General features: G+C 40.5%; 3 protein-coding genes across 5 annotated transcripts in view; 2 read left to right on the top strand and 1 right to left on the bottom strand.

The window, feature by feature from the left end:
• adarb1b (adenosine deaminase RNA specific B1b) overlaps positions 1 to 7,281 on the top strand; it is a 155,946-nt gene extending 148,665 nt beyond the window's left edge. For both annotated transcript variants that reach the window (XM_080786398.1, XM_080786399.1), the window contains exons 12-13: positions 3,001 to 3,179; positions 4,948 to 7,281. In XM_080786398.1, the coding sequence (XP_080642524.1) occupies positions 3,001 to 3,179; positions 4,948 to 5,127 (359 nt within the window). In that variant the 3' untranslated portion in view covers positions 5,128 to 7,281. The remainder of the gene's footprint in view (positions 1 to 3,000; positions 3,180 to 4,947) is intronic.
• Positions 7,282 to 17,310: 10,029 nt separating this feature from the next.
• agr1 (anterior gradient 1) lies at positions 17,311 to 25,363 on the bottom strand. Of its 2 annotated transcripts, none has more exons than XM_080786400.1 (8): positions 25,258 to 25,363; positions 23,240 to 23,357; positions 22,814 to 22,877; positions 22,034 to 22,086; positions 20,813 to 20,889; positions 20,573 to 20,636; positions 18,257 to 18,340; positions 17,311 to 17,444 (listed from the first exon to the last, which is right to left on the bottom strand). In XM_080786400.1, the coding sequence occupies exons 2-8, from the start codon at positions 23,346 to 23,348 to the stop codon at positions 17,395 to 17,397; spliced, it is 501 nt and encodes a 166-aa protein (XP_080642526.1). In that variant the 5' UTR covers positions 23,349 to 23,357; positions 25,258 to 25,363; the 3' UTR covers positions 17,311 to 17,394. The 2 variants fall into 2 exon arrangements, with proteins under 2 accessions (XP_080642526.1, XP_080642527.1); XM_080786401.1 differs by lacking the exon at positions 25,258 to 25,363 and adding an exon at positions 23,859 to 23,886.
• Positions 25,364 to 26,400: 1,037 nt separating this feature from the next.
• traf3ip1 (TNF receptor-associated factor 3 interacting protein 1) overlaps positions 26,401 to 27,295 on the top strand; it is a 35,098-nt gene continuing 34,203 nt past the window's right edge. Inside the window, exon 1 of the mRNA XM_080785695.1 lies at positions 26,401 to 26,656. Coding sequence (XP_080641821.1) covers positions 26,534 to 26,656 — 123 coding nt within the window. The 5' untranslated portion in view covers positions 26,401 to 26,533. The remainder of the gene's footprint in view (positions 26,657 to 27,295) is intronic.

Genomic DNA, 27,295 nt, shown 5'->3' on the forward strand with positions numbered 1-27,295 from the left:
TCCCTAGTATTTTAGTCTAGTTTTTATTTGTTGATGAAATTGTCAGTATATTTAGGTATGCAGACCTATGATCAATCCTAGTTTAAAAGAAGTACATTCAGTTGATTGAGAGAGTTTGCTGGTACTGGAAGATTCAGCTGATAACCTGTCATGTGACTCGACCAACTAGACCAATCAGATGATGGCATTCATGAATTCAGTGCTCTTCCTGAACTAACGCCATTACTACATTTCCCACACTGGCATTGGCTCCGTTACAGCTCAATGTGTAAACTAAATTACATTTTATTCAACAGACTATGACTAAAACTAAATGACAATGTGCTGTCAAAATAAACACTAGTACCTATACTAGCAGGTGGCAGTTGTTTGTAGTACTCTGCGTCCTAATAAATAATCTGCACTTTGGCTATCAGTGTGTGCGGCCACTCTTTTGTCTTTTTAAGACTTATCTTTTTTAGATGTTTCTGCCGTGAGCTGGCACCACTATAAGACTGGTGTGCGTATATACCATCCTCCTGCACAGTTGTTTGTTCACTGCCTCGCAGAATGTCTGCAGAATCTCTGTACCTCTTTAACTTCTCAAGTACACAGAACAAATTGATCGCATCTGTCTTAACATTTTCCCATTTGGAAGTGGCTGGCTCTGTGTACCTTTTGACAAGCAAACACAAGGTTCTCAGGTAAATATCCGCCAGGACGAGGAGGCAATCATATAGCGATCCATCTCGTTCACAGCAGGGGGACTCGGTTATTGCTTCTCTCCCCCCTGTCTGAATTGAGATGGCATTTACTTACTTCCTGAGCAGTTTGGACAACCTTATCGCTTTGTGCAAATTTGCAGGACTTGCGTGGCCTTTTCAAAAGGTTGTGCAGATTTGGATGTCGGCAGTTCTTTTTTTTTTCATTGTCATTCAATTTTCTTTTTGTCTTTTTGGATTAATCACAGATAATTTTTCTTCTGGTCTCAAAACAAATGTGCTCAGACATTTGTGGAATAATATTGTGTGATGTACCAATTTCGCCTGCATTTGATTTATGACTCATAAGTATATTAATGTTTTAAAGTGCGTGAGAGTGTGATCAGGTTAGTTCCTATTTGTCTGATGCTGCCTTGTATTGCACCTCTGTCTCTTTATTTGTCTCAGTAAAGTGTTGAATGCACTGCTCCTCTTACTCGTTATTTATTCTTGGTTATGCACCAGTTATGCACTGAAAATAGCGACTCACCAGACCTGGATTCTGTTTCGCTTTTTTTTTTTACGCTTGCGTTGCTGTGCCCCTCTTGAGCAGACCTGGAGGAGACCTGTGTCGATCCAGGCAACAACTATTTTGAAAACATTTTCAAATTGTTCAACTAGCCGATCTACATCGCCACGTTGTGAGCTTGTAGATTGGCTATTTGAACAATTCAAAAATGTTTTTCAAAATAGTAAAAAAGGCAAAGAAGTTTAGGGATAAAGGGGTTCATCACTGGCGAAAATAGGATTTTTTTTTCACTTCCTTGTTTACACTCCGACAAAAGTTGCTCATAGCTCTAAATCTACGGTGCTCTCCATGGTTTTGATTATAACACCAATGTTCTGTGGTCATTTCTGACTTCAGCAAGCACCTCGTTTGGAATATTAACACTTCTAGAGAGACATAAGACGAGGTAGCGTGAGGTACTAAGGGAAAATTAATAGGGTAATTGAAGGCAGGGCTTTTCAGAGTAAAATCTGTCTCATTATAAACAATTCCCTGGCAAAAATGTGTTCATTATTATGCTAAAACAATCTTGAGTTAAACAGTAAAAGTAAAAGAAAAATCTAAGAAAGTCCATAAATTAGAAAACAAATGTTTAAGAAGTAGTGAAAATAGTTGATGTACAAACTTGCAGATCTGCTATTTTCACTAATTTGGGTCCCGGGGGAATGTCTCATTTCTCTTTTGGGTCACAGTCTAAATAGTTTGGGAACCACTGCTATGGACAGCAAAGGCAATAAGGGAAGCAAACAGAAACACTACGAAATAAATATTAAACCAGAATGTAAACACAAGCCTATACAGTCAGTGCAAAAGTATAGTCAAACAGTCATATCCCTTTTGAGCAGTGCCTAACCGCTCCAATGAACGGCTACTGTATGTGTCCCTATGTATGTATGTCTCCATGTATGTCTGAGTACATACAGCTGCTATGTTTTTATGTACTGTATGTCTATATGTATGTCTGTTTAGCCAGCACACACACACACGTCATCTCCTTTCCCCCACACCCTTACCCCTCCTCTGGATGCGGGTAAGGGAGATAATAGTAAAGGATGTTATTAACCTTTTCCGCTTAAGAGGGTTTTTAAGCTGTGAAGGGCTTTGGCATTGGGCCGCAGACGGGTTTTAGCCCTTTAAATCATCATCTGCCACCAGCGCTGCCAAACGGAACAAAATAGTTTCTCACTAGCGCATACACATACTGTACACGCGCGTGCGTGCGCGCGCACACACACACACACACACACACACACACACAGACACACACACACCCAAGTCACATGCATGTGTCCGCTCACACATACACATAGTGTACAGTAGACGCACGAAGCAGGACAGAGCGATTTATGGCATCTATATATCTTCCATTTATGCCTGGGTCTATGGAAGTGCCCCATAGTGAGATGGAAAAGGCTCCACCGTTAGTGACCCTCGCAGGTGATCTTGTGTGCTCATTCCTTCCATCATGTTTTCATAGCATTTGCTCAAAAAGACAACTGCGTGGATTCATCTTTGTTGGCTCGCAACGCTAATAACGGTGTTTTATGATGGTGGGATTTGAAGATGATGGACAAAACATCTTATGAAAGTCATGTCAATGTTTTTGACCGTCGCAAATAGTCGCTGAAAACTTTGTACATTTACATCAGTGGTGGTGAATGTGTTGATTAGCTTGTTAGCTTGCACCTCCTGCATCCAGTGAGGGCAATTCAGTCAACACTAAAGTCGGCATGCTGTCGCATTTGTTTCCAGGTATCAGTAACGCGGAGGCCAGGCAGCCGGGCAAGGCCCCCAACTTCAGCGTAAACTGGGCCGTGGGCGATCAGGCCCTGGAGGTCATCAACGCCACCACGGGTAAAGACGACATGGGCCGCGCCTCTCGCCTCTGCAAGCACGCCCTCTATAGCCGCTGGGTGCGCCTTCATGCCAAGGTACGGATCACTGGTTCCCAGCAGAGGGTCGGGACCACATTCTCACATTTAAAAATACATATATATTTCATAATAGGTTTTTAACTTTTTTTGTTTTATTATTTTAAAAGTACAAAAGAAAATTATACATTTTCAAACAAACAAATCTAAGAAATTCCATAAATAAATGTAGTAATAATAATAATTAAGAATGTTTTTCACAAGCCATAGAATATTCTGTCTCGCTCCATTCCGAGCACGGGTGTCCCCAAAAGACGTGCTCGGTGTCCTAGAATGGGAAAATAATCCTCATCCATATGCGACAATCTGAACGCTACAGACTCTGGTGTGTAGAGCGAGCACTGCAGCTGCACCAGTGTTTTGATTTAGTCGACTAGATTTTGGTGGGCCTTGATGGCATATGTGTCCAACATCAACTTTTACTTCCTGGCTCAGACACAACCTACAGTAATAAATTGCATTGATTGATGTTCCATTCCGAATGAATCTTCCTTTTTGGACCATAATAGTGAGAATACTCACATGTGCTAGGTGAGTAATTCAATCGTAATATTTTCCATTGATAAGACATGTGTGATAGATTGGATCCACAGCAGAGAAGACGCCTATACTGTAAATAAATGGGAGGGAAAGAAATAACTCATAATATACTATACTGCATCACTGGTAAAACTGTTCTCATAATACAACAGGCACTATACTGCATCACTGGTAAAACTGTTCTCATAATACAACAGGCACTGTACTGCATCACTGGTAAAACTGTTCTCATAATACAACAGGCACTGTACTGCATCACTGGTAAAACTGTTCTCATAATACAACAGGCACTGTACTGCATCACTGGTAAAACTGTCCTCATAATACAACAGGCACTATACTGCATCACTGGTAAAACTGTCCTCATAATACAACAGGCACTATACTGCATCACTGGTAAAACTGTTCTCATAATACAACAGGCACTGTACTGCATCACTGGTAAAACTGTTCTCATAATACAACAGGCACTGTACTGCATCACTGGTAAAACTGTTATACATTTGTTGAGCTGACAAAATGTCACTGGAATGGAGTGTGCCGATGGGGAGGGGGGGCATCTAATAAAATGCCACACTTATAATGTTTGAGGCAAAATAAAACAACATTTTGCTATTGTACAGAATGCAATAAAAACACAACTACAATTGTATTTGTATCCCTCAAGAACCCAAGACAGTTCTGAGGAATCAAAAGCATTTCGAATCAACAATCCCATTTCATCGTGGATCCAAATTTGATAAAGTGCGGTGAAAAGATAGATGCATTGCATTTAATTGATTTCTGGGTTCAGTTTGTCATTTATCTTGTGACTTTAGAAACAGAGAGTCTCGACCTGTCTGTCGACCAGGACGTCCTCGAGGCTAAACCATTTCTCACGTACGTGCCGCCATTGACAGAGGCTGGCCCTCCCAACAGCAGCAACGCTGCACTATGCAGCCTAGCATAGTGTTTAGCAGAAAATAAAGGACTCAGCGAGACAAGATCTGTATTCATAAACACACAAAGATATGACAGAGAAACTGTCAGTGTCCATGAGCGCCACCTTTTCTGTATTTTTCTTTTTTCTCAGAAATGACCATCAGAGCCTGCATTGCCCCACGCCCCACACATACACACGCGCGAGCGCACACATATCGATCTTTGAATGATGGCCTCATTCTTTTTTGACCACATTGTTTACCGTCTGCCGTCTCTCCTCTCCGCTCTCCTCCCCCGTCGCACTCAGCTGATGGCAACACTGCGGATCAAGGTGATGAAACCCAGCTCCTACCATGAAGCAAAGCAGGCGGCCGTGGAGTACCACTCCGCCAAGCTGGCGCTCATCAAAGCCTTCCACAAGGCCGGCCTGGGCGCTTGGGTCAAGAAACCCATCGAGCAAGACCAGTTCGCCCTCAGCTCCTCCTGAGAGTGGGGGCAATCCCCCCCCCCCCCCCCCCCCCCCCCCCGAAACCCCTTACCGTCTGACCCCAGGGCCTGAAAGAATGAGAGGCGCTTCCTAATAAACCAGCCACCGAGACTTCACCTTCGATCCTCGCTCCGTCCATCCTGCGTGTTTGTGTGTGCGTGCGCGTGTGAAAATGAACACGCCTGCGTGTGTAGTCCCACAACCCCCCCCAAATCCCTGTCACTTCACTTGTGTCCCTCGCAAAGCCTCAGCCTCATCACCCCTTTATCTCATGCTGTGTTTTTGTATTATTATTTTTGTTTCTAATTGTTTTGCTTAATGTATCGTTTTAAATTTAGCATTTTTAATCGATGGTGCTCTTAATCTTTGCTCCCTGTTTTAAAAACTGGAATCCTTGGTTTTACACACTTTGTGGGTTGTTTTTATTTCCCAGAGTTCTTATGATGCAGAAAAATCACCAAATTAGGTATTGCTGTAGTTTTTATTGGTTAAAGGAGTCTAGTTGGTTTAGGGAGAAACTAGGTTTAGATCAAAACACGCACACACATACACACTGATCTTTCTAATCAAAAACCAATGTGTAGCGACCTGAAAATGCTGATTGTGCAACATACTTGCTAAGTATGGGTTGTAATAATAACTAATTTAAAGATAAATATTTCCGTAGGATGTAAATGTAGTATTGACAAGGTTACGTCAAATAGTTCCATTATGATGTGTATTGTTGGTCCTTCCCCTAGTTAAAGCAGACTGTTCAGTTGCTCCTCTATTAAAGACAAACATGTTCCACAACAGTATGGCCCTGGAATTATTTTATTTACTCAGACATATATAAAAATACAAAACAGGTTGTGCATAATATTCCTGTTGAATTAATTTCTTCATATTTATCCGTGGAGTTTATTCTTTTTATGTCATTCTCATCCCATACTTGAGCTTATGGGGACCATGGGGGTTGAGGTACCTGGGTCTTGGGCAACTTTTGGGAGACGCCGCATGTTGATTTCCAGTTTATTTTAGTCCTCTTTTTGACCTAAGCCATGGCTTTGCATGGGAACTGAACTGGGAGGCCTGCAGAACGGAATATAATGTGGTGGAGAGCCCGGCGAGTCCATGATTGAATACTTTTTGAATGAATGAATGCCAGCATCCTTCTCCACAGGCAGCTTTGAATCTTTGGTCTCTATTTTATAAATTTCATGTGATTGTTTGTGTTTTTGTTTGTTTGGGAAGGGGGCTCCGGGAGAGGTTCTTTCCTTTTTTCTTATTTTCTTATTTGTTTTTCTCTCAAGGATTGGGTGTTTGATAATTGAGGATAACACTGCAGATAAAATGGTGACAACACAAACTGATTTAATCTTACAGCGTCAACATTTCTTTAGGAATCTATAATACCTGCCTGTTGAATTATACATAAAGTGGGCAGCAGATGGTATGTGTAAATGTGTAATTACTAATTGTGCCAGTCTGTAGACACTGAATGAGGGGGAGATTGAGGTGTGATTTACTGTAGGTATAACCTGTACGGATAGTTGGTGAAGCACTACAGTACAATACAGTCTTGTACGGTTGTACAGTGTGAACAACCTTCCAAGCTGCACTCTGAATTTTGACAAACAGTAGCCTGAATCAAAAGTATACAGCATGTTTTGGACCCTAGTGTGAGAACTTGCCACTTTTATCTGCATTTCCCAATGGCGAATCAGCAAGATTCCTAATGACAGCAAAGAAACATTACCCCTTTTAAACCTAATTTCCATGTTGTCAACTACAGTAACTGCAATTCCTACTCCCAGCTGCAGGAGATGTGCGTGTGAGTGTGTGCATGTGCTTGCATGCGTACAATGTTGTGTGTGTGTGTGTGTGTGTGTGTGTGTGTGTGTGTGTGTGTGTGTGTGTGTGTGTGTGTGTGTGTGTGTGTGTGTGTGTGTGTGTGTGTGTGTGTGTGTGTGTGTGTGTGTGTGTGGAATCTTCACCAAAGATGATATCCATGTGCGTTTCCGTCCCAGTTTCTTTACAAAGTAATTAACGTTTTTCTTCTCCTACAATATCTTGGAATACAGATTTCTGGGCATAAACATTTGATTATTGTTCATTTTTTGTATATCCACTGACCGATGTACTTTTGATTTCTACAACAACAAAAAAACAAAACAGTTGTTTTATGTGTATTCCGGTAAATGTGGAATCAGAATTGTCAGGCTTCTTTCTTACGTCTTGCTGTCAATGACCAGGTGTATATATTGTGAACTCTAATATTGCTATTGCTACAGTATGGCAGTCGTGTGTGTATAATGAATAACAAATGGCTATTTCTGATCCGTGTACAAGTAACCCTTTCCTCGTCATTCATAAACCTCCACCCTATGCTTATCAAACTGCTGGGACAGTGACGTTGTTTTATCTTTCATTGGCTGAATGGGTATAGGCTATGGCACTTGATGCTGCCGCGGTTACTGGTTCCATAATCTCTGAAGCCACCCGAACTGTAAAGAAAAGTAAGCATGCAAGATAGTTACCAAATGGCCTTTTTTATGTTATGATGGTGTTTTTACCAGTTCTATTGTTACATGCATTGTAATTCAACCTTGGGAATCTTGTCTCTGGCAGTGCCTGTTTTTAAAAAAGAAAAGAGAGGAGAGAAGGAAAAAAAAAGATCCCAGTCATATGAGTCAGAATTAGGGACCGGCATCGACAGCACAAGGAGCAGGAAATGCCAGTCCCTCGTAAGACAATAAAAGTGAGATACACGTGCAAAAAAAATACTGAAAGAAACGCAACATGAAATCCTGGAATTGAAAGAAACTTCATCCCCAGTAAAACAATGGGAATAGGCACTTCCAGACGGACACCTCCTAGACCCCCCAGTAAAACAATGGGAATAGGCACTTCCAGACGGACACCTCCTAGACCCCATGCAGAAACAAGCAATACTCTTAAACTGCCCTTTAATTCAACCCTTTGGGATCAAATGTCTTAAGGAAGGTTTTCTCACTCTTTCCCCCAATCTTTGTCTCTCTCCTGATGCTCTCTCTCTCTCTCTCCAAAGCTGTCTGAAGTTTTTATTTTTATTTTGTTTTTATGACTGCCTGCTTCTATAGAGTATGATCTTCTCTCATTTTTGACTGCACTAAAGATGTCAACTGATGATGTCATGATGAAAACCGTCCCCCAGTATGGAATGGATGGCGACTATTATAGCAAGAACTGAACTGCTTCCCCCTCCCCCGCCCCTGCTCTCTTATCTTGAAACCCCCGTAGTCCCTAAAGTGGTCCGGTGACACCTGCACCAGCGATGCGGCAACACCCCTTTGGTCGCATCTGTGGCGGTGGGTGTTTTATTTTTATTAAAATGTTTTGGGTGACTGTAGAGCGGTCGAGGGAGTTCCAGAACCTTGGTCGTCTCTAACCTCCCCACCCTCCTCACCGTCGTCTGCTGTGTACTACTACATCTGACCAGAGTCACCACCTTTTGCATGTACTACCCTCACTGAAGCTGCACCTCGCATGATGACAAACTTTTAAAGGACTTGTGTAGAACTACAAAAAAGGAAAAAAAATGTGAGCAGATAAGAAGAAAAAAAATAGAGATATATAAAATGAACAAAAAATAATAAAAGAGATCTTAGTTTACTTTTGCACATTGTGGGGTTATTTCTGATCTTGTTCAAAGTTGATGTATTGTATGTCTGTCTATGAATCTGTTTTCACATCTATTGAGTGTAGATTAATGATCGAGAGACAGCGAGATCCTTTGGCGACCCCGACGGGGTGCCGTGACCTTTGAAGAGTCGTCGCTGCGTTTGGCCGAATTCGTCGACGTTTTTTATTTTCGTCGCAGCATTGCAGCTAAAACGGCGACGGAATGGCCCGTTCGTCGCTCATTTGGCGACCGGTTGCATCCCTTTATATGTCGTCGCGACAAGCGTCAACGAAATACCTTGTCGTCGCTGAAGAACGATTGCTTTGTGTAAGCAAATGTTGATTGATTGAATACTTTATTAACAGTTTGCAGAGAAAAGCACAGGAAAGTACAGTTCAATACAAAATCAGCTAAGAGTATTCATAACCCAAGAAAGCACTATGGCTTGTTTCCATTAGCTGACCTTCATATTCAATTCATCATGTAGGGTTGGGTATCGAAAATTGAAAAAGTGCACAGAAAGTGTTAAAATGTAGTTATGTGGCTACACCCACCAGTGTATGCCTCGTTTCCAGGTGGGTGGTGGGTGGTGACCGACCTGAACTGAAGCCACACCCACAGCTGTTGTTGTACAGTATGATAAAGGGGGAGGGGATGATAATGTGATGCCACTAATGTCTAACGTGGTGTATTTTGAGGGCCTTTTGACTCGAAGGCTTTCAGCTTTCAGGAAGAAACTAAAGATGTATGGGGACTGGGAGTGAGGGAAGACATATTTCAATATTCTAACCACACCTGAGGGTCTATTAGTTTGAGCAAGGGTTTGCGTATGTGTCTTAACGGCAACGCATGTCGGAGCCATGGTGTCAGACTATTGGTATGTCGGACTAACGTATGCCCCACCTTGTTATTTTGGCCCTATGCAGTATGCAGAGGGTTGGATGTCGTTATGAGGACCAGCTATGTTACAACTGACAGGTGCAATGTAAAATTGCTGATAAGCAATGCTGCTAGCTATTTTACTGTTAATGTTCTGTAAAACAATTTTTTTTGTGTGTGTTTTATTATGCAATGACTATAGAGAGTATGCCCACTTTGCATCACTTTAAGTGGCAAAACATTGAGCAGCATGGAGCATTGGAGTTTGGAAACGCTCATTGCAAATCACTCAATGGTTTCTAAATTACACATAATGCAGGAGGCAGCAGTTATTGAAATTGAGCGCTTCCAAATGCTGACATTTAGAAAAATAATCACCTACACAGAATTTCTTGACAGAAAGTAGGGGGCAAGAAAAGGGCACATGTGTGTGCGGTCTTTTTGTGGAATCTGTCTCTCGTGCCATTTCACACCAGAAATGTAGTGGACCTACATTGTTGGCCCATGTCATTGGACAGTAAAATAAGCAATAAGTTCTCATTACAATGTAAACATTAAAATATATAATATTGATAAGGGCCACGGCCCACGGATCATCTGTGCACTTTGAGGCAAAAGGGCAGGTGCCCCCAAGCCCCAAAATCCCCCTGCACGTGCCTGCTCAAGTCATAAGTCATACAGTAACATGTCTATGGTGGATTTTTATGAAACAAAACCTTTGCAGATAGAGAATAATTCAAGCTTTACCTACAGCTGCAATGTTGGTGAGTTTAAGTTGTGTTGTGTTGTGTTGTGTTTGGATGCAGGGCTGTCAAGGCCTGAAAGTAGTTTTTTGCTACTCAGTAGGCGTTCCTGCATAACTTCCAGGTACGATGATGTCACGCGCATACGGTGACAATAGTGATAGGATGCAGTGGTGGAAAGTTACTAAGTACATTTACTTAAGTACTTAATTTGAGATATTTGGCAAATATTGTACTTTTACTCCACTACATGAATTTGAGAACTTACTTTGTTACTTTGTAGATTTGTATTGTTATTACAAGACATACAGTAACCACTTCAGCCATATTATATACATTTTGGCCATTTGGAAATAGCCAATCTACAAACTCACAATCCGTCGCGATGCTGTCTGTGTTCTGTGCAACATGTGAGTCAAGACAGATGCCTCTAGAGCAAACCAAATCGACCTAACCTGAACATAAACCTGAACAGTAGGCTAGTTCAATTAAAAGTATTTTATTTTACCAAAACTATTGAAGACCAAATACACATTCAACCTTCAGCAGACCACAGTAGGCTATGTCAGTCTTGCACTCAATATTGCAGAGCTTAGGCAGATAGTTACTTGGTTTGCTTGGTGGGAGGAAAGTATTTGCACCCAGAAGCTGCAATCCTGGATATTGTCAATCAGACTCAAGGTGAGGCTGGATTAGTCAGACAGAGGTGTCTCATGCATTTTGCGGCTAAATTAATCTCCATCCTATACTGGAGGTATCATCGTGCTGTATGTTTGTGTGTTTATATGTGCATATATTATAATCTCGAAGGGACCCATGTCGTGGAGAAAGATGTGAGGATTTGAGGGGAACTTAAAAAAGAAGATAGCTTGAATGATATTATTAGCATTTTATTTATGGTCAGAATATAGGGTTGCATTATGGTTTAATTATGTGTGAAAAGTGATACATGGGTTGGTGATGGTCAGGGCTCCTGTCTTGTTACGGTCTAGTAGAAATGTTTGCAATATAGGCATATCTGTTTTAGATTGAATAAAGTACTACAAAGATGTTTACGGATAGACATGGTCAGTTGTAATGCATAATTTGTAATTTGCGTAGAATTCCTAAACTGTAAAGTGATATGGTATAGTTGCATGCAACGTTATCAATATTCAGAATATTGTATTCTAATTTCTAGAACACTGGCCAAACATTTAAAGTCCTTTCAAGAAATGAAGCAGCTGGCAAAGGTTTAGAGAGCTTTAAAATGGAGACCTGGAAGGTGAGGCTGAGGGGTATAGGTTAGTGTTGTCATTAGGTGTCCCTAATATCTCCAGATGTAGTACACACCTGTATATGTGTTTTTGTCCGTCTCTCTGTTGCAGAGATGCAGTTCTGCTCTCAGACGATCAATAAATCTTACATCAAGTCTTGCTTTAGCCATGAAGCGCCAACGCTCATAAATCGATCGACATGATGAAAGCTGACCAGGAGAGTACTGAAGCCAAGCATGGCTCCAGACATCAATAATTCAATAAATTCTGAATCCATCTGAAGGTCTATACATAAGATTAATATTAGAGTGTTATTCAAATCAGGGCCCTCGTGCACATCATTAAATGGTGTAAACCTCATTTCACATTTGCGGTATAACTTATTTTTTCTTAAAATCAGGCAAATAGCGCTATGGCTTATTTTAGCACCAAGTGGGTGTCATTCACTACACTGGACATTTTACAACACAATGAATGCCAGAAGGAGTGTTGAGTGTAGACAGTGCCGAGGGGACTCAACAGTACATGATTACACACATGCACACGCGCACGCACACAGACACAGACACACCACATATGGGACATGAAACTATAGGAAATATTTTCGCGTTTTAATTACATGGCTGATGAAGGGGCAAAGGTTTGTGAAATGAGAATTCCTTTCCCTCATTCCTCAGAAAAATGATCAATGGTCTTGAAAGAAGTAGAGGAAGGATGGGTAGGCTAACTACCAAATGGTCCCTTGATTCAGGTCCATTTGATTCCATTTTGCACACTCTCTGCGTTAAATTAACACTGAGGATTTTACTGTGTAGTGTGATGTGAGCGTGTGAGGGCCGGGGGCACAAGCTAGTGCCCCTGAGAGAAATGACAAATCATTAGATGTGCTCCAGGGGTAAATGGGAGCCGTACTCTTTCAAGGCCCCACATTTCCATTTCAATTTTCTGCTCAGCAGAGTTGATGTATGTGGCGAATCACATGGCAAGACCAGTCTCCGCCTTGTCCATCGCTAGCCTCCTGTTATTCATTGGCTAGGGTACCCGCCTGACCTTGTGTGTGTCTATGAGCGTGCATGCACGCGAGTGTGCACTTCATTGTGTGATCGGCGGTGTCGCACCTGCCATCGCCGAGGCCAAGGCAAAGAAGCGAGTGTGAATAGATTCTTCAGACGGAACAGTATTTAAGGAAGAGAAGACAAAATGTCAGCAGCATCCATTCAGGGGCAAAACCTTACACCATTCCACTTCACAATGAAAGAAAGAAATGGAACTCTACTTTATAGAGGAGCTCAAATGAACCTAAAGGGAAACATAGTTAAATACTGAATTTAAAGATGCCAACCCTATCTTATAAAAAAGGGGAGGTTTGGTGTGATGACACAAAACAAAAAAATATGTATAATTTTATTTTATTTATAAATTATTTTTTACCATGACCTTCCCTGGATCATAACAGCCCAATCCAACCTGAGTTGTGGGTGTGAAAGAAAGAAAGAAAGAAAGAAAGAAGGACGGACGGACGGACGGAATTGACTTTTAGGTAAGACTCGGTATGTCTGTGTGAGAAGGGTGATAGATACTGTAGACAGTGTAGAGCAGAAATGTGAGAAGGGTGATAGATACTGTAGAGCAGAAAGATATTTCATTTGTCTTATCTGTGAACTCAGGCCCAATGGTGTCACTTGCCAATAAGTTATTTTTTGACAGTGGTGGAGGAAGTACAAAAGTATGGCATCAAAATATACTTGCAGTACCAAACGTAAAAGCACTCGTGCAGAATGCCTATTTAACAATCATATTATTGGATTGTTGCGACCATAGGTCGCATTTGCTATAAAAAAACCTGCACCTTGATCTGACCCCCCATGTCAAAGCGCCAGCGCTCGCCCGGCAGCCTGCCGTCACCCAGGGCATCTTACTGGTATTAGTAATTAAGAAATAACACCCCACTGTATTCAGTGGTTGACCAATCAGAATCAAGCATTCAACCAAGCCGTGTAATACATGATAATGTCGCCAATGTAGGGAGGTCATTTAAGTTATTCTCAGCATTTAAAGCATTTAAATTCTTACGTTTTGACACTGATGAAACTATAGAGATCCTTCATATTCCTTAGGCAATATGACATTTTCTGAAGACGGGGGGAGCTCTGGGATGGATCATAAGTAAAATCTCTTTCATAGACCACTAAAACAACACTGCAATAAGACAGCTGGGGAATTGTCTATTGGAAAGTTTGAGCATAAAACAGCCCAAGGGAGAGAGTCCATAAAATGTATTTCATCAGAAAAGAAGGCGGGTTGGAAAACACTGAAGAATGTAAGGCAAAAACAGGCAGAATATAACATCAGCTGCCTTTGTAGACTGAGAACAGTGAAAAGGGGAAGAGGAGTGAATTATTAAATAATTTTTCATTGATCAGTGTACTTGGTTTGTTCGGAAAGGCCCCTTTTCCCTCAGCTGAAAGTTTTAATTGGCAGTATTGTTTTCTCCCAGTGAGTTACATCAAAGGAGGGGGGAGGGGGGGGGGGGAGATACATTTTTACAACACTTGTATTATTGTCCTGACATTTTGTTTGTTTGTTTGTATGATTATTTAATCATGAAGTATTTAAGACGGCACAGTTTGTTTCTAGACCCTGGCGTAGAAGACGATCTCAGCTCTTCAAGTAGGTCCATGTCATGGTCTCCTGTTAAAGGCCCAAATGGTGTCTTTTATTTTATGGTGTATTTTATTTTATGTTGTATAATTCAAATTATGTAATCTGCCATGTCATGGGGTGTTTTAGTTAGTTTAGTATTCATTTGCGTTTACAAACGGTCATGTCCATTTTTTTGTCATTGTGTATGTAAACTTTACTGTAAGTAAAGGTGTCCTGTAAGTCCATATGGGCTGGGCTTCTTCGGAAGCATATGACACCTAAATAAAGAACAATTTATCAATAAACCTCACATAAGTGGTCACTGTAGTATTGCAATGTCTAGAGGAAACTTAATAATAATTACTTAAACATACCAGCAGATTTCTTAATCAGTTGTCTTTTTTATCTTCTTATTTTTGTAGTCTTTATGCTACTAATTCCCATACTGCCAACCCTTCCTGTTGGTCTTGGCGGGGTTGACTATGGTTATAGAAAACCCCACTACTCTAGCTGAGAGTGGGGCGGAGCAGTAGCAGGTTGTCTGTTGGTGGTGTGGGCGAAGCTAATAATCTGCACACCTGAGGGATATATAGGCCTAACTAGGCAGCATACAAACATTTGTCTCCAACTGAGAGGTGCCTGCAGCACCACAACTCCTATGTGCCTGTATACTGATGCATTAATGTAAGTCTGCTTTTCCTATATATCCTACTTGCATTGCCTATATGTTTCTTACTGTGTATTACGCCTGACTTATCCTCATTATGGACTGTTATTTATTTATTTATTTCTCTTGCCAGTCAAATCATCACTCATCATCCGTCATTCACCATTGCCATCACTGTATCTGCAAAGACTGAATCAAATCTCTGACATGTCAATACTGTCTGGTCCATGGTCCATGCTTTAATAGGCATGCTGGTGTAGAGGTGCAAAGGTACATAGCCAACTGTATATCTATATTCTGATTCATTCTATGTGGCGTGGGTTCGTGGGTTCGAGTAATCTGCCATGTCATGGGGTGTTTTAGTTAGTTTAGTATTCATTTGCGTTTACAAACGGTCATGTCCATTTTTTTGTCATTGTGTATGTAAACTTTACTGTAAGTAAAGGTGTCCTGTAAGTCCATATGGGCTGGGCTTCTTCGGAAGCATATGACACCTAAATAAAGAACAATTTATCAATAAACCTCACATAAGTGGTCACTGTAGTATTGCAATGTCTAGAGGAAACTTAATAATAATTACTTAAACATACCAGCAGATTTCTTAATCAGTTGTCTTTTTTATCTTCTTATTTTTGTAGTCTTTATGCTACTAATTCCCATACTGCCAACCCTTCCTGTTGGTCTTGGCGGGGTTGACTATGGTTATAGAAAACCCCACTACTCTAGCTGAGAGTGGGGCGGAGCAGTAGCAGGTTGTCTGTTGGTGGTGTGGGCGGAGCTAATAATCTGCACACCTGAGGGATATATAGGCCTAACTAGGCAGCATACAAACATTTGTCTCCAACTGAGAGGTGCCTGCAGCACCACAACTCCTATGTGCCTGTATACTGATGCATTAATGTAAGTCTGCTTTTCCTATATATCCTACTTGCATTGCCTATATGTTTCTTACTGTGTATTACGCCTGACTTATCCTCATTATGGACTGTTATTTATTTATTTATTTCTCTTGCCAGTCAAATCATCACTCATCATCCGTCATTCACCATTGCCATCACTGTATCTGCAAAGACTGAATCAAATCTCTGACATGTCAATACTGTCTGGTCCATGGTCCATGCTTTAATAGGCATGCTGGTGTAGAGGTGCAAAGGTACATAGCCAACTGTATATCTATATTCTGATTCATTCTAGAGTGTTTGCTTACTTTCTTAGTAACAAGGATCTCCCAAGACCATATCTCTAGCACTTTAGTTAGTAAACAGATACTGTATTTTCAGGTCAGAATACACATTATCCGGTCAGGAGAGAGAACTCATACAGGATACAAGATAAAGTGAAATTGGAACTTTGGAAGTGATGAAACAAAAGTGATTAAACAAAAACTGGAACGACATAAAACTGAAGCTCTCCTGGCTAAATAAAATTGGTTTCCTGAATTGAACATTTATTTCTGGTTTAACAAAAGAGATTATTACTGGAATATAGAACCATAACCCAACGCTGGCTGAGTTGATAGAGTCTGGTAATCAGAAGGTCTCTGGTTCCCCAGAGACCAACCATGTCGACACATGTCCCTGAACAACACGCTGAAAATGACTTCTCCCTGTGGGATTAACAAAGGTCTCCCCTTCCCTTCAGAACATGGTAGACAGCGGAGCCGACACATTCAGTGTCTTCGACACATGCAATCTTGATTCCTGACAGTGTTTGGATTGACTGCAACTGCAAACTGAGTGATGAGACACATTTTCACTGTTTCCATTGTATACCGAGTTCAATGGAAGCCCTTCACACAGAGAGCTGTGAAGAACCTCAAGGAGGAATATAAAACCCCATAACTCTTCAAAATTGGCTTTTCAGTTGCAGCAATGCACTAGATCTTTTGTTTTGTTTTCTGAGCAAACATCCATGCTGTGACTTTACCTTGAACAGTTTAGCAGTATCAGTGTCAGACTGTATAACTGTTGCTGTCGATTACTTACAGTCTGAATCGAATGCTTCATTCAGACTCATTAAAGTTTATTCATGTTCTGGGCCGTGGCTCAGTGGTCCAGGCACCTTGGCCGGTAGTCCGAGTTTGGGAATGTGGCGTGGGTTCGAGTCCCGATCCCGATGGCCTTTACTGCCATGTCACTCCCCCATCTCTCTCCCCCATTTCCTGTCAGCCTACTGTCTGTCCCTCTATAAAACATATATACAGTCATATATATATATTCATGTTTCTGGTTAAGCAGTATGTAAAACAAAACATTCAATACACATTTTTCAAAACTTCTACGCAGTCAAATCCCTATACTGAGTTAAAATGAACATGTATGGTTTTCAGTGTATGAGGAGGAATTCACAGGCTTTTGTTGTTTTGAGTACGTTTTATTTGACCATACTTTGTAAACCTCTTCAGAGAAGAGAGGTCACACTCACAGTACAGCCCATTTAGAGTTCAGTGTGCAGGAGTAACTTGGCTTTCCTCATGTTGTCGACCACTGTTGAAATAAGTCATGTATTAGAATGCAATTCCTCCATATACTTTTGGACCAAGGAAAAAAAAGGTTATATGAATATAATGTATACTGTAAAGAAATAAGTTGAAATAGACTCTATTGCAACTTATTTGCATACCCTCTATTGAATAGAGGGTATGTACATGCATAAAGTGAGTGGCAAAGTGAGTATGGGCTGTCAAGTCCAGAAAGTAGTTTTTTGTCACTCTATATTGTCACTATATATTTGGTTACTTTCCAATGCAGCCTGTGTTAATCACAGCATAATGTGTGAAGGGTTTTGTGTTTGTTGAAAACACATACTTTTTGTCATTTTTAACGAGTCACCTTAGTTGCACAGAGTTTTACGCGGAAGCATATGGAAATTGTATGAGCCAACAAACCCAATTTGTAATACTTTGTGAAAACAACCAATCTGCAACCCCACAGCACAGATGCAAAGTGTTGCGAGCACGGAGATCTGCATGCCACTACGACAGAGCATTAGTTAAGCAGAATGTTGCAGAGAAAAATTGCAGCCGTCTTAAAGCCCCTTACTGTGGATATGAGACCTTCCCTCCCCTCAGACCCCCCAAAAAGTTATCCAACTCTACAAAAGTTGTGAGCGAAGAAGAGAATGAGGCCAAATGAATAAGTTACAGTGTAACTTATTCATAAGTTACACTGTAACTTTTACAATATAAGCAGTCAGGTCTGACAGGGAAGTGTATACAGTAGGTGTTCGCAGTGAGTGCATATTTATCTACGAATGCACTTTTTCAGACACAAAAATGTGTCCAACTCGCTCCACTTACAGAGATCGATGTCAGTGGGCTCATAGGTGTAGAGGTGATTGCTGTACCTCCCTGTGATGTCTGCCCGCACGGTCCAGGATGGATCTGAAGCCGGTTTGGGTTAGGACAGAGAGAGCGAGAACAACCATGGGAAGAAAGAGAACATTTGTTTTTAAAATCAATTATTGTTTTTCAAAGCATAATCTGTGTGTCAAAGGGGTTTGTTATAACCTTTAAAGTGCTTTTGCCATTAATTGCTTTAGTTTAACAGTCGGATTGAATTTAAAGTTCCAACAAAGGTAACCAAATAAAAATCCTTCAGGTTTAAAGCTCCCTCTGACTGGAACTATTTAACAGTTCATATTCGGTCAATAACGTATTTTAGGTTGTTTAAAATCTTACCTTGAGACTACCTGTTCATGCTTTGACAAAATCAACAGAACTATTAACCAATGTACATTTAAGTACTCTGTTGTTGTTGTATGTTTTGTTCTGTTTTGTTTTGTTGTTTGCCAACTGTCTGTGAAATTTGTGTCTAAATGTATGAAAAAAGGAAGGAATTTTGTAATCTGTCGACCCCCTTTAAAATGAAATGATTCATCTCAAGGGGTTATTCATTTACATTAAAGAATTTCAATCAATCAAGAAGACAAATGGTTGCACACATAACAAAGGGGTTTGGCAGATGTCAAATAATATTCTGTAATGATATAGTGAGACTGAATTTAAATAGTTCTGCCAAAAAGGGTGTACAGTGGGACCAGATGTACCCGATCCCACTGCACTGTACACGCTTTTTGGTAGCACTTTTCCATCAGCCAAACATCTGTGGACATTCCCTTTGTTATGTTGTGTGTGAGCATTCCTTTTGTCTTCTTTGACTTTTGTTTGGCTTATGCACCTGACTGGTACTGTACAGTAGATCTTTTTTGGACAATTCAATATCGGCGCATAACAGTAATCCCCGTAAATTGAGATTGAAATAAAGAGAGGCGGCTTGGCAACCATGATGGAGAGACAGAGTGAGAGGCACAGCCGGGTTAGGCAGATGGAGATTGGGCATGAGTGAGAGAGTGAGAATGAGAAGAGAAGGTAGACAGATGACACTCACACTCACTTCTGGTAAGGTGCTGGTCTTGTTAACTACTGTATAGTCCGGCAGCCAACATTTTTATTTTGTTCAAAGTGGGAAATTTGGTATAATAGTCTTTTTATTGGCTTAAAATATTGTCTACTTTATATACATACATGTATTAATCCACTTGTTGACCGGCTGTCGGTATTGAGCATTTTTTATAGCGGGATATATGTGACCATACCATTAACATCCTAAGGCAAGATTTTCACATTTTAATAATGTCAAACTGGGGGGTTTTCATGATTCTGAATCCATTCCAAGCATTAGTTTTGAACGAAAAACACTCCTTGGGCTAAAAACGGCCACTTGCCCAAAATGTGCTGACCTCATCATATTTGTGAATGGATTGGATTCAGTAATTCAGAATCATGAAAACCCCCTATAGTTTGACATGTCACCTGCTACTTAAAGCATGATGAAAATGTTGTCATTTTTGACATTTTGCCTTATATAGGATGTTAATGGTATGGTCACATTTAAACCCCTATAAAACAAATTGCTCAATGTTGACAGCCGGTCAGCAAGAGGATTCATGAATGTATGTATATAGACTATTTTAGGCCAATACAAAAAACTATATACCATCTCCTGAAATAAAAAGAGAGAAAGAAAGTACCCTCACAAAAACATGCAGTAATCCTGGTCTCTAAACTGCCTCCCCCTGGCCAGTCGGGACGCCTGATGGGGTGGAAAGGAACTGGTTGGAATAATGTGTTCCTTCCACACGCTACATCCAACCAGGGAAACTCCCCCCTGTCAGGTATAAAGGAGCAACTAGGACACTCATGCATGAAGGAAGCATGAGTTCAAGTCCGTTGCTCTCCCCAGGTTGGCGGAGGGTGTGTAGAGCCCAGGATCACATTAGATATTTGACACAGGGGTGAAAAATGTGTTACAAAATCGTGGGATAAAAATGATAAAAAAAAGAAAGAGAAAGAGAAAAACGTTTTTTATGACTCTCAGGCAAGTTAGAATATTTCCTTGAAGCAGACCTTGGATAATCTTAAACATTCCTTTTCTTTATGGATTGTTTGATCTTTCACATTTATAGACAGTCATTTTAAGAATAACCTGATGCAGTGAGCCCACTCATCTGGTATATCCCTCTGTACTTTATAGCTACATTTCTGTTCCGAATTATAATTTACATATTATTGTACAATAATGCTAAAGATCGATTGATGGACGAAAATGCGTACCGACAAAGAGGATTCTGGGAACATATAGGCCATCAGGATACAAATTCTGGTCTGGGGTCTCCTGCTGTAAGACACAGAATGACAGTACTCATAACATAAATAGAATAGCCGTATCCCAATTTACTGTACATAACAGGAGGCCAACACATACCTACAGTATGCAATACTGTATATAAGTGACAGACAGTATACACATCTGCTGTCTATGCTAAAGGTCTATTTCTATATGAGTGTTTTTACCACTAGGTTGAGCATGACGAAGTCTTCTTTGGCCATTTTCTGAATATCCGCATCAGCAATGAACTTCTTCTTCAGTGCTGTGAAAATTGTTTTGTTTTAGTTTCATAACAGGATCTGAAACATATGCCACCGTGATAATTGAAAAACGAGTGTGTAAGTTTCAGAAGTTCAGTTATTTTCCACAGCTTGTATTTCTAAATTATAGCTGTGCTAAAGTTGTTCTCTGAACTCCCATCAATAGTTGTAGAGAGCAGGTGCAAACCTAGAAACAGGTTAGGTGAGGCAGGTGGGACCTAAATTCTATAGTCTGGTGCTCCCTCTAGAGACCAGAAAGGTCCACTGAGGTTGTTGCATTATCAAATACTCAACCAGTGCTGAACACACAGCCTTTTCATAAATTGTACTCAGTGTGAAGCAGCGTCGGCGTCATGAGCACGGGCGATGGTATTTTTTTATATAAAGGACACAAGCAAAAACTGAAAGATGCCGTGTATTTCCAGGAATCAAAGCTTAATCAATGGTAAAAGTGAAGTGGGACGGGAAATATGTCAACTATGACTGGCTTGCCTGACCGGTATTATGGAATGCACCGATTGTATTCACATGCAAATCCTGCCTTGTATAATGATCCTTTCAAGCATTGTAACACCTGACATCACTTTTCAATGTACAGTACGTATTATATCAAGTATTATAACACCTGCCATCACTCACATTTCTGCTATTATTTATTGCCTTAATAACATTGCTATAGCTTTGCTATTTGCGTATGACCTGCTCATTGTGGTAGGTATAGGTCTAGTCTAGTCTAGCCCAACCACATATTTCACCATAAATCATATTACCAGTGTAGCATACCACAACAGCTATGGCATTTTCCACCCATAACGAAATAATATATTATTAGATCAGAAAGGATGAGTGTGTAAATGTTTCAGATAAATGGCCAGGTAAAATTATTGTACAGTCAGGAATCTATCATGTTGTTATTGCCGAAGAAAAGCTTACCGGTATTTCACATACTGACTCACTACAAGACCTGATAAGGCACATGATGAACAGCAGATTTTAAAGATTACTCCACATATTGACTCTCTATACTTGGTTGATATCAAGTTGGTTCACTCCTTTTTTCCCCTCTACACGAAATGTCTTCACTCCTCCCCAAATAAGGACACGATGGGTTCATGTGGTTACAAATATAAAAGCTTACTGGTATACCTTCACTGTGCGGGCAGTCTTGCAGGTGATGGATGACCATCAAGGGCTTCTTACTGTGGGAAACAACCACAGAGAAAGAACTGAACACATTCCACAAAAGAATAGGCACAGTGGTGGATGTGAACTGTGAAGGCAGCCTCGCCTAAGAAACAGTCAAACTCACTTCTGCTAGACAATTTGTTACCTTACGAGACAGTAATCGATTTATTTCCTGGCAGTGTACCCGAGTGGACACTGGCCAATTCATTCACAGCAATTTTATATTATTTATAATTTACTGTATATACATGAACCAGTATAAATGATCACTTATATGGATGGAGTACATTTATGGTAACTATAATACCTTTTTTCTTCTTTTATACTTGTATAATGTATTGCAGTTACCTACCGGTATCTTTGAAGGTGAAACAGAATTTTTCATTCTGTCATTCTGTTCTGCTAGGGGTTGAATGTTTATTTACACTTCGACCACAGTCGGGAGGTGAACTTGTGACCTTGATTAGCAGACGGCCTCTCTAACCCCTAAACTATGTCTGTAATCAGATTACTTACTGTATACTCACATTACATTTAATCCATTAGCCTTTAGCCTTGAGAATGAGTCAATGACAAGGATCATGTTGTACACTAAGCACATCTTCCTCATAGCAGTCATTTCCCCCCCCCCCCCCCCTTTATTTCCTTGTTCAGTTGCAGTTGGCAGCCACCCATTTATTTTGTCACATTTCAAATAACTAAATAAAATGGTAATAAAGAAAAACATGCAAAGAAACGTACATCTTTTTAATCTTCGTTAGGCCGTCCTCATAAGTCTGCGCCCAGGGGATGCCATCTCCCCATCCTATGAGCAAGTGCAATGGTGAATAAACTGGTTATGAAACAAGGGTCACTCGTCAGGCGCACAAAGACAATCACCTGTATGTTGTTACTGTATAAGAGTCACTTTAACCATGAAGTGGAAATACATGGCAAGCACTCAGTCATAGCATCATAGCACATTTACAGGTAGACAGATACCCCAAGGGAGTAGTGCTACTATATGTAATGACATGGCACAAGGTCAACAGGGTGTCACTGTCACATACTGTGTAGTGTGTACAGTGTAGGGGGACAGTGAAAGACATACACTATACAGTAACATTTGCGAAAGATTCTCGTAATAATGAAACAACCATGTAGTGGATGTGTCAGAATATGACCCACCTCTAGACAGTGCTGAGTTTCTTTTCTCAGCTCCTTTCTGTGCACCAACAGGTTCACCACAGGTCAGTGCAGTCACCAACAATAATGCCAGCACAGTCCAGTGATGCATAGTTCAGTCCTTCAAAAGAGAATGACATTGCAGTGAGCTATTATTAAATTATCTTCTTTCTTTCACTAATCATGCTATTTGTCCAACAGATGTGGCAATTTATAAAAACTAGACAATCTGGATAAGAGGGTCTGATAAATTGTTAGTCCGAGATATAATTGTAGCTTCATCTATTTCGTTTGTCTTTTTTCTACGATGAAATGTCATCATATGATGTAAAAAATAGCAAGATTCTACAAATATTGATAATTTCAATTATCACCCTACAATGTTACTGCATTATTAGTAGGCCTATTATAACAATGCAATCTCTAAGTAGTATAATGCGAAAATGTGATATGGTTGACTTGTATCAAAGTTGTTAAGTGGTTTGAAAGTGTTAAAAGCCTCCCAGATTATACGTAATATTCATTGACAACTATCTTTTCTATTAGGCATCAGAATACAACTAGTTTTAAACTATAAAAGTAATTTGTGTCTCTAATGATTATATGTGTTATTATGTCTTACCTTGTTTAACTGCAGGAAACAGGAAGTGTCTGCACTTTCCAAATACCTTCTGTTTTGGCTTGGCCAGAGCTTTTTATAAGCATTTGAACTCACCAAACTGGTATAGCATTGCATGTGATAAATGAAGAAAATTCTTCTCACACTGACAAACACACACACACACGCACGCACGCACGCACACACACACACACACACACACACACACACACACACACACACACTCGCACACATGCACACATGCACACACGCAAAATGAAAGAGGAATGAGATATCTGATGCAAACCCACTTTACTGGTTCTTTCAAGGCAAGGCAAGTTTATTTATATACACAAAAGCAATTTCAAGTGCTTTACTGAAGGCATACAAAGGAATAGGCACAAGAAAGGCATTTTATGTGCCCCCCTTCCAAAAGAATCAATCAATCAATCAAAGTCATATACGCCATAGACATTCCTATAGTGAATTATAGCATTTATGATATAGGTGAGGTCTACAGTGGATTTCAACCTTTTTCATATCAAGGCCCATTATTTATTCTGCATTTGAGCTGCGGACCACCATTTGTATTAGCCCCGCAGACCCCAAACTAAAGAAGATTGAGTTCACAACGGACAATTGGATGCTGTGTGGTATAGCCTACCATTGGAGAGATAACGATGCTGTGTGGTAGCCTACCATTGGATAGATAACGATGCTGTGTGGTAGCCTACCATTGGAGAGATAACGATGCTGTGTGGTAGTAGCCTACCATTGGAGAGATAACGATGCTGTGTGGTAGCCTACCATTGGATAGATAACGATGCTGTGTGGTAGCCTACCATTGGAGAGATAACGATGCTGTGTGGTAGCCTACCATTGGATAGATAACGATGCTGTGTGGTAGCCTACCATTGGAGAGATAACAGGCGAACCAAATAGCATCAAAATAACAATTATTCTACATTCTCTATATGGCCCCTTTTCCACCAGGGTTGAACCAGTTCTTTTTGGTTCTCAGTTCTTGAGGCAGAGCTCTAAAATTGGAATGTTATTTTTTATAGGATCAATAAAAGTAAATTAATATAAGATAACCCTTCCACAGTAGTAGCTTTTTCATAGGCCTATTTATCACACATTTTAATTGTTATTTTCACCTACAGTATACGATACGTATATGACAAGTGAATATAGGTAAAATGTAATTAATAGTTATCACCATGAACTTTCCCCAGTTGATTACTTACACAAAGACAATGATTTATTGTATTTCAAATGTTCTGAAATTGTACATTTAAATATGCAAATGTGGCATTATATAGCCTAATGCTCTATTGGACGACCAATAGAGCATTATTACAAGAGGGTCCACCTTGTTCAATTCATCAAAAAAATTGTTCTACTCATCTACTCTGAGTTCTACCTTGTTTAACTGCAGGATCAGGAAACAGGAAGTGTCTGCACTTTCCAAATACCTTCTGTTTTGGCTTGGCCAGAGCTTTTTATAAGCAGTTGAACTCAACAAACTGGTATAGCATTGCCTGTGATAAATGAAGAATTCTTCGCACGCACGCACGCACGCACGCACGCACGCACGCACGCACGCACACACACACACACACACACACACACACACACACACACACACACACACACACACACACACACACACACACACACACACACACACACACACACACACACACACACACACACACACACACACACACACACAGTTAGGAAATGAGACCTAGCAGATCATGTCTGTCTGTGTGTCTGTCTGTGTGTCTGTGTCTGTGTGTCTGTCTGTCTTTCCCGCTATCCAAATATGGAGTGTGTTGCATCAGCAATCACTCAGCTCCATATATGGGCACAAAAGGGGCCAGGTCCACTCAGCTCCATATATGGGCACAAAAGGGGCCAGGTCCACTCAGCTCCATATATGGGCACAAAAGGGGCCAGGTCCACATATACAGCATATAACAGCAGGACAGACACACAGCCAGACAGACATGATCTGCAGGGTCTCAGCTGCGTTCGCTTCCCGCGTTTGCGCGTCTTACTGGTCATATACAAATTTCCTTATTGAATTTAATCCTATAAACAATTTATTATAGGTATGGTTTTTCACACTCAATTCAAGTTTGGAGCTCTGGCTCATGGAACCAAAAATAACTGAACCGACTCAATCTCGGTGGAAAAGCAGCCGATAATTGTGTGACTTCTTGTAAATTAAGTAATGAAGATATTTATCAAAATGGAACTCTTAAGAGTTGAATACGAGGTTTCATTTGACACTCTCAAGAGTTAAAGATTTTTAAGTATATTAAATATTATTATTATTATTATTATTATTAGTAGTAGTAGTAGTAGTATCATCATTATCATTATTATTATCATTATTATGGAAATAGTAACGTTTGTTAATTGTTAGTAATAGTAGCAAACAATTTTATTGTGTCTATGATTGACACAAGCAGTGCATAGCAACCATCACTCTGGCAACCGTAAACCCTTGGCGCATGCGCATTACTCATCAATGATGCACTGTGGGATTGCAAGAGTATTGACATAGCAACATCAAGCAGGAGAGAGAGAAAGAGAGGGCTTCCAGTGAATGTACTACACTCGCGCCCTTCGTCATATTGGTCTAAAAACAACACCCTTTTCCAAGGAAAGTGACACTTCAGACTGCTGCTATGAACGCGGCAGTGGTGAAAAAGACCCAGGAGTCTCTGGGGAAAGTGATAAAGAAACCTCCGCTGACCGAGAAGCTTCTCAGCAAGCCGCCGTTCAGGTATCTGCACGACATCTTCAGCGAGGTGAGATTCATAATAGGCTCATTAACACTGCCGCTCGCCTAGGGGAAAAAATATAAGCAGATCTACAAGCTGACAACGCGTCACGACTCGACGCGTTAACTTGTCAGCTTGTAGATAAGTTCTTGTTTTTTTAGGGACACCCACATATAGAAGCCCAGAGAGCTAGCCAGCTAACATGCTAACGCAAACTAAATAAGCAAGTTACTTCCCCAAAGAAGCCAGTGCACTGCAGTGTACTGTCAGTGTGGACTTTAATAGCCTTTAATAGCAAAACATGTTTTATCTCAATTATACTACACCACAAGCAGGTGGCGAGTGCAACCACGTCACAGAGATAACAGCGGAGCAACAATGCTAATCTATAACGTTTATACCACCATCATACCAGAAGCGTCGTTTCGTTGCTATAGGGACTGCTATAACTATCAACAAACCATTGGACCTCGATCAGGGTGCTGCGTCTCCTGATGATCCTATATGAAAGTTTGTTTTTCATCATCAGTGGAGTAGGCTACAGTATGTTCAGGTTAGATAATCAGCTATCTCCTTTGGATAGAGCGCTATCCAAAGGAGCTATGATGCTTGCTTCTGGATTATGATAATAATAAAGGCCACCTGACCTCCAGCAAATGTTTAATG

Source organism: Protomyctophum bolini, assembly GCF_963924005.1.
Source record: "Protomyctophum bolini genome assembly, chromosome: 16".
In the NCBI taxonomy this organism is placed as follows: Eukaryota; Metazoa; Chordata; class Actinopteri; order Myctophiformes; family Myctophidae; genus Protomyctophum; species Protomyctophum bolini.